The sequence below is a fragment of the Eulemur rufifrons genome, chromosome 1 (genome assembly GCF_041146395.1).
Source record: "Eulemur rufifrons isolate Redbay chromosome 1, OSU_ERuf_1, whole genome shotgun sequence".
NCBI classification, from domain to species: domain Eukaryota; kingdom Metazoa; phylum Chordata; class Mammalia; order Primates; family Lemuridae; genus Eulemur; species Eulemur rufifrons.
The window spans coordinates 58041663-58050396 of record NC_090983.1 but is presented as its reverse complement, the minus strand read 5'-3'; the positions used below and the strand labels follow the sequence as shown (position 1 = coordinate 58050396).

The 8734-nt window shown below is 37.1% G+C and overlaps 1 protein-coding gene across 2 annotated transcripts in view; it reads right to left on the bottom strand.

Moving 5' to 3' along the window:
• Positions 1-1928: 1928 nt before the first annotated feature.
• The window catches only part of STK39 (serine/threonine kinase 39), a 269188-nt gene continuing 262382 nt past the window's right edge, over positions 1929-8734 (bottom strand). For both annotated transcript variants that reach the window (XM_069471755.1, XM_069471765.1), the window contains one exon: positions 1929-2077. In XM_069471755.1, coding sequence (XP_069327856.1) covers positions 2003-2077 — 75 coding nt within the window. In that variant the 3' untranslated portion in view covers positions 1929-2002. The remainder of the gene's footprint in view (positions 2078-8734) is intronic.

Below are 8734 nucleotides of genomic sequence, written 5' to 3'. Positions count from 1 at the left end.
TATCTTATTATCAATAGATGAATGTATACAAGCTATCTCAAATGCCATTAGGAAAAATATGAAAATATGGGCAGAAATTAGATATTAAGTGATATTTATTACCATGTTGCAAAGTACACCAGTTATTTATGTATGGTTTACTGAGTAGAAGATGAGAGTCTTGTCTTATATTGTTTTTACCGTAAGTTGCACAGAAGAATGTTAAGAACGTGCTCTGGATGTCAGGAAACCAGGACCCTGGGAGTTTAGCTCCATAAAGGGCCCTGGACAAGTCAATTAACCCCTCAGAGCCTCAGTGACCACAGCACTAAAATGAATGAAGTGATTCAAAGACTGTCTGTCTACACGGAGTGTGAATGTTTGCCCTTCTCTCCTTAAGCTAATTGATGTTACTTGTCAAACCCAATTCTCTGAGATTGGATGGACGCTTTACCCTTCCTCTCGGGCACTTTTCACTGGTTAATTCTTACCAGGCATTTTATGAAAGGACTAAATGTCATTGCAGCAATGCAGATAATCGCTAAAGGAGGAAAGAAACAATGTAACACAATCCCGTTGTGCAATACACTTTTATTTTCCTTTTACCTTTGCAGTCATCTTTGAGTAATCGTGTAAACAATAGAATGGAATGAAATTACATTAAATTGTATGCAAATGGCTCTAGAACACCTTAACAATTATGACAAGGCAATTATAAATAACTTTTTTTCTTAGTAATATATATTTGCTTTTTAAAGTAATTAAAGAGCTGCCGTATCTAGGATTAGCTAGGAAAGAGCAATGGTACCATCCCGGGAGCCCACTTCCCTGAAAGTTTAGACTCCAATTTTGAAAAATCCTAAGGTTTACTAGTTCCATAATATATAGTCAAGCAGAGGGCTACTTGGGTTGGAAGTATTTATTCTTGAAACTTAATAGCGTTTTACCTTTTAGTCATTGCACAAAACCCTTTCTATTATTTTCACTCCACCTGGGTATTCTGCAGAATTTCAAGTAAAACTCAGATTCTGGTATTTTCAAGTTTATCACCTTTAGAATAACAAATCCTATCACCAAATCAGAGACGGGTTTATAGTTAGCAATCTAACAGAATGGCAACATTTTACATAGCATTCTAAATGTTCCAATGAGGCAAAACTTAGCATATGCCACTTTGTGTAGAAGAAATTTTAGATCTGAGACTATTCCAGAGTAAAGCAGCCTCAGGCACATTCTTAATATGAAAGTTTGCAAGGCACCTCCCTCTCCCAAGAGACAATCAGATTGTGAATTGGTTTTTAGGCAGACAAACCAAAAGGATAAGCATCCAAGTTCCTAATTCAGTCATTTCAAAAATGAGAAGTTACAAATACTCCAAAGATCGACCCAAAACTTTTTGTTTAAATAACAAGAGATTAACTGCAAGAAGCATATAATCAAAAACTTTTCTTATAGCTAACGTGTGTAATGCATAAATATATGAAAAATAAAATTCACAGTCAGTTTTAAAACTAGAATTCAAGTTTGGCTAATAAATCTTAATTTTATAAGTATATTAATTTCTAAGTACAACATAAAAGAGGCAGTATTGTCAGATGTACAATTAAAGTATTATAACAGAAATAACAATGAAAGAAGAAATAGGCTTCTGATAGAAAATTCCTTTTGTTGCCAATAAATAGGACCACCTGAGTGTATTTCAGATTCTTTTCACTTAAGGGATATCCAAATTGATTGCTAAGAATATTAAATAGCTTTTGGAAAAATTAGCAACAGTCGTGCAGCTGTGGCATTTGCTTGGTCTCGTACTGTGGATTGCTAAAGAATAAAGCAGAACTCAGAGCGCTGTAAGTTTTAAAAAATTATTTTTTATCCCATTTTGTCGAAGCCAGCCTCTTCACAATCTTCTGATTTTTGCTGGGAACTGGGAGTGAGGGGGTGGGAGGAAGTGGGCAGGGAGAGGGAGAGTTGAGGGGAGTGGGGGGGGGCACGACAGATCAGGGTGACGGCAGGGGGACCTACATCAGCTGACACTCAACTGAGCAAACCCAATCAGCTTCACTTCGTCAGGAATCTCCGACCCATCACAGCCAGAAGCCTGCAAAGGGAAAAAGAAACTTCAATACTGGTTTGTCACTGCTGCTGGATTTTAAAGACTTGTTCATGTAATGGCAGATCCAAGCAAAGGTATGGTCGTTGTGGGACCACGTGTCCCGTTTCTTCCAGAAGAGATCCCAAGAATCACTCTCTTGCATGAATCTGGTCATCATGCCATCAAAGAGGTGGGAAGGGATTTCTTACCCATTAAAACAACACCACGCCCAGGGTGGCAGCTCTGGAACCACCAACGAGACAGACATAGGACTGCCAAGAAACCACGTGCAAATTTTCCAACAACTAAATAAAAAGTTATTTTAAACATACTTTCCAATTAGATTCTCTTAATAGTAATTACAAAAAGATTATTATGAAAATAAGGAAAAGAGATCTAACAGCAAGTCACCCAGGGGTAACCTGGTTTTTACAAAAATCACCTCTACTGTAAAACTTGCCAGAACAAAAAAGGTCACCAAGTACAGGGATGGCTCATTATAGACAACTGCTCTTTAAACAGTTAAACTTTGTAAAACTTAAAAGTAAGTTTTACAAAGAATGGTATAACAGATTCTTTCCCATAACAGAATTGTTTGTAATATTTTAGAACATATTAATTGCCTAAAATTATGGTGTCCCAAATGCTTTATTATTTTTCTTACTTCAAAATCAGAAAGAACTGCAAATAAGCCATTGCCCTTCAAACCTCTCACTGGTCCTAATTAATAAGTTATTTTTCTTTGTCACCTCCCTCCGCCACTTTTCCCTGTCTTTTAAACACACAGTACTCAGGTCGGCACTCTAAGCTGTGCCCTCATACATAAATCAGAATTGGACATTATATAAGAAGTACAAATGGGGAGAAAAAATTTGACACATGACTGGGAATGGGCAATTATCAAAGGACCATGCAAACCTTTTCTGGGTCTAATTCCTGCTAAATTGTCACAATTGCCACAATCTGCCTAGCACTGCTTGTGCATGTTTAGAATATTCAAAAAATAGTATATAACCAGCTTTTGTCAACTCTAGTATTTTCCATTAAATAAGCAGCTAACTAGAACATGTACCTGGAATCTTTTCAAATAACTGTCTTTCAAATAATAGTATAAGTAGTTATATAAGAAAGTCAGTAGCCTAAAGGGGTAGCAATACAGAATTTACTTTGTGCCTATCCAATGATATCTCTCATTTTACTTGACAGATAAAATATTCAGTGAAGCACAATTTTCATTGTTTGTGTTGACAGGGCCAGTGAGATCAGAAATGCTCCTTTCCTTATCACTTTTAACAAAGTAGTACAGTCACAGAAGGCATGTCAGCTGAGATATTTTCTAGTGGTGTCACACCGACACTGTCACTAGTCACCTCCCCCGCCAGTTTTCTCCTTGCAATATCACTGCTTCTTTACCTCCCCAAATCTTCCCTCTCTCCAGCGTAGCTCTTGCTACAACTCACTGAATGGTGGCAGAGACAATGTGTGTAATTAATAGGCGACCAACGAACGTCCGAGGACAAACGAGGGCTACTGGTGATGACAAAAAGGTCAGATAGCAAGTGTGAAGTACATCCATGTAAACATCGAAGCTCCATCAGAAATCTGGCAATGTGACTATCAGGCGGTTAAAATGACTAGAATTTTAAAAATATCCCACAGTGGTTAAGCTGACTAGAAATAAAAGACAAATATTAAAGCCTTTCTTGTGAAGAGTGATGGAAATGAGAACTTACAATGAGAGTGATGAAAGCAGTGGTTACAGTGGGCACATGAGGGGGGGGGGGGTCCGCAGAGAGCCTCTGTGCACCCTGGGTCCCCAGCGCCCCCTGCAGCATCTGTCCCCTGGCCAGGTCCTCTGGCTGTGTTTGCTCCCCGGCTTGCGGCCCTCCCTCCCCACTACCTCGGTTCTCTCTTCACCACTGCTCACTCCCTGTCCTCCTCACTTAGCCTGTGAAGCACAAATGGGGGCAATATGAAAGGACTCTGAAATTCAGAGAAAAGGGACCAGAGACCCTTCCAAGCAGCAGTGTTCAAACTTCTGGGTCTCCGGCTATTACGGTGTTGCTGTTTACCATTTAGTTTAGATCAAGTAGGGTTTGCTTTATGAATTTGGGTGCACCTAAGTAGCCGGAGACTTCAACACCTCACTGACAGCACAGGACAGATCCTCCAAACAGAAAATAAACAAAGAAATAATGGACTTAAACAGAATGCTAGAACAAATGAGCCTGACTGACATTTACAGGACATTCTATCCAAACTCCACTGAATATACATTCTTCTCATCAGCTCATGGGACATTCTCTAAGATTGTCCAGGATATGTCCTAGGACACAAAGCATGTCTTAAAAATGTAAAAAAAAAAAAAGAAATTATACCATGCATCTTCTCAGATCACAGTGGAATAAAAGTAGAAATCAACCCTAACAGAAATTCTCATTTCTACTAAAAGTCTTGGAAGCTAAACAACCTTCTCCTGAACGATTATTTCATAAATGAGGAAATCAAGATGGAAATCAAAAGATTCTTTGAACTAAATGACAAAGGAGACACAAGTTATCAAAATCTATGGGACACAGCTACAGCAGTCCTGAGAGAAAAGTTTATTTTCATAAATACCTATATCCAAAAGACAGAAAGATCCCAAATAGATAACCTAAAGAATCGATTCAGAGAGCTGGAGAAAGAAGAACAGACTGACCCCAAACCCAGCAGAAGAAGTGAAATTAATAAGATCAAATCAGAACTAAATGAAATTCATAATAGGAGAACTATATGGAAGATTAATAAAACAAAAAGTTGGTTCTTTGAAAAGATAAACAAAATTGACACGCCTTTGGCTAGACTAAGAGCAGAAAAGAAAAATCTCTAATAAGTTCCACCAGGAACATTAAAGGAGAAATTACAACTGATGCCACTGAGATACAAGATAATCATCTATGAACTCTACAAAAACCTTTATGCCCACAAACTTGAAAATGTGGAGGAAATGGACAAATTTTTAGAAATGTACAGCCTCCCTATGCTCAACCAGGAAAAAATAGAATTCCTGAACAGACCAATATCAAGAACTGAAATTGAAACAGCAATTAAAAAAACCTTCCTAGAAAGAAAAGTCCTGGACCAGATGGTTTCACACCCGAATTTTACTACACCTACAAAGAAGAACTGGTGCCTATCCTGCAAAAGTTATTCCACAACATTGAGAAGGACAAAATCCTCCCCAACACATTTTATGAAGCCAACATAACCCTGATACCAAAACCAGGAAAGGATGCAACAAAAAAAGAAAACCACAGACCAATATCTCTTATGAATATAGATGCAAAAATTCTCAACAAAATCCTAGCAAACCAAATCCAGGTGCTTATCAAGAAAATAATCCATCATGACCAAGTGGGCTTCATCCCAGAGATGCAGGGATGGTTCAACATATGCAAATCTATAAATGTAATTCATCACACAAATAGAAGCAAAAACAAAGACCATATGATCCTGTCAATAGACACAGAAAAAGCATTTAACAAAATTCACCCTTTTATGATAAGAACGCTTAACAAAATAGGCATAGACAGGGGCTACCTAAAAATTATACAAGCCATATATGACAAACCCACAGCCAACACCATACTGAATGGGGAAAAATTGAAAGCATTCCCACTCAGAACTGGAACCAGACAAGGTTGCCCACTTTCTCCACTTCTATTCAACATAGTGCTGGAAGTCCTTATGAGAGCAATCAGGCAAAAGAGCAGAATTAAGGGCATCCAAATGGGGGCAGAAGAGATCAAATTCTCACTCTTTGCTGATGATATGGTATCTAGAAAACTCTAAGAATTCAACCAAGAGACTCCTGGAATTGATAAATGAATTCAGTAAAGTCTCAGGATACAAAATCAATACACACAAATCAGAGGCATTCATATATGCCAATAACAGTCAAACTGAGAACCAAATCAAAGACTCAATATCCTTCTCAATAGGAACAAAGAAAATAAAGTACCTAGGAATATAGCTAACTAAGGAGGTAAAAGATCTCTACAGGGAGAACTATGAAACACTGAGGAAGGAAATTGCAACGCACGTAAACAGGTGGAAAACCATACCATGCTCGTGGATCGGAAGAATCAACATTGTTAAAATGTCTGTACTGCCCAAAGTGATCTACAGATTCAATGCAATCCCTATTAAATTACCAACATCATTTTTCACAGATATAGAAAAAAAATTTTACACTTCGTATGGCCAGAGAAGACCTCATTTAGCAAAAGCAATTTTAGGCAATAAGAACAAAATGGAAGGTATTACTTTACCAGACTTCAAACTATACTACAAGGCTGTGGTTATTAAATCAGCTTGGTATTGGCACAAGAACAGGGACACAGACCAGCGAAATAGAACTGAGAATCCAGATATAAAACCACCCTCATATAGCCATCTTATCTTTGACAATGCAGACAAAAACATAAACCGGGGAACAGAATCCTTATTCAATAAATGGTGCTGGGAAAACTGGATAGCCACATGTAGAAGACTGAAACAAGACCCACACCTTTCACCTCTCACAAAAATCAACTCACAGTGGATAACAGACTTAAACCTAAGGTGTGAAACTATTAGAATTCTAGAAGAAAATGTGGTAAAAACTCTTATAGACATTGGCTTAGGAAAAGAATTCATGAAGAAGACCCCAAAGGCAATCACAGCAACAACAAAAATAAATAAATGGGACCTGATCAAATTAAAAAGCTTCTGCACAGCCAAAGAAACTGTCATGAGAGCAGACAACCTCCAGAATGGGAAAAAATTTTCACATGCTACACATCCGATAAAGGGCTGATAACTAGAATCTATTTAGAACTCAGGAAAATCAACAAGAAAAAATCAAACAACCCTATCAAAAAGTGGGCAAAGGACATGAACAGAAACTTTTCAAAAAAAGATAGAATAATGGCCAACATATGAAAAAATGCTTAACATCTCTAATCATCAGGAAAATGCAAGTTAAAATCACAATGAGATATCACTTATCTGCAGTGAGAATGACCTTTATCAATAAGTCCCAAAACAATAAATGTAGGCATGGATGCGGAGAGATAGGAACACTCACACGCTGCTAGTGGGACTGCAAACTAGTGCAACCTCTGTGGAAAGCAATATGGAGATACCTTAAACAGATACAAGTAGACCTACCATTTGATCCAGCAATCCAATTATTGGGCATTTACCCAAAAGAACAAAAGACATTCTATAAAAAAGACATCTGTACCCGAATGTTTATAGCAGCACAATTCACAATTGCAAAGATGCGGAATCAACCCAAGTGCCCATCAATACATGAGTGGATTAATAATATGTATACCATGGAGTATTACTCAGCTATAAGAAATAATGGGGATATAGAATCTCTTATGTTCTCCTGGATAGAGTTCGAACCATTCTACTAAGTGAAGTATCCCAAGAATGGAAAAACAAGCACCACATGTACTCACCATCAAATTAGTTTCACTGATCATCACCTAAGAGCACATTTAGGAATAACATTAATCGGGTGATGGACAGATGTGGGGGGCGGGGAGGAGATGGGTGTATACATACATAATGAGTGCGATGCGCACCGTCTGGGGGATGGACACGCTTGAAGCTCTGACTTGGGGCAGGGGCAAGGGCAATATACGTAACCTAAACTTTTGTACCCCCACAATATGCTGAAATAAAAAAAAAGAAACAAAAAAAAAAAAACCTTCTGAGTCTCAGGATCTCTTTGTAAAATATTTGAGGACTCCCAAAAGCTTCTGTTTATTGGGCTATATTTATTGTACTGACTGTCTTGGAAATTAAAATATTTAAAATTTTTTCAGGTTTAAACACACTTTAAACATGTTAAAAGGTTATTAAAATATAAAAATTATATTTAAAAACATAAAACATTTATGTAGGTTGTGTTTATTATACCTTAGAAATTAAAACTAAGAAATTTTGGAAATATTCATTTACTAATTCACTAAACGTAACAATAATAAACTCATTACATGCTAACATAAATAAAATCTTCATCAAAAATAACCCCAGTACCCCCAAAACTTGACATTTTTGCAAATCTCTGTAATGTTTTGTTTAATAAGTCAGCTAGATTCTCATACTAACTTCGGTTTTGAATCTCTTGCTTTATGTTGCTTTCCTTGAAGTACATAAAGAAAATTCAGCCTCACACAAAAATATATTAATAATTGAAAGGAGTATTTTAGTAACTCCTCCAAATAGTTGCAGATATTATTTCCTACTACTCTAAACCCTACCCAGTGATAGTTTCTTAAAAGTTTGCTGCAATGGGGAATCTGAAACCACAGCATTGAACTTTTTGTACGGTTCTGTTAAAATCCACTGTTCTACCTTGCACTTTGAATGGATCTTTTAGCTGTGCATGATTTTAAGCATCACTGAGTTATGCAGATCTTCCCAATGTTGACATATTTCATTATTCAATATGAAAGTTTCATTATACAATATCAACAAATCATATTCATCAGTATCAGCCATCACCAGTCTCATCAGAAAAGTCTTTAAGTTCCGGGTGGCTGTCAAGCTTACAGTCGTAGATACAGGTTTTCTAAAATCCTATTTTTGCTTGAAAGCTCAAATTTATTGAAAACAAATATTGCC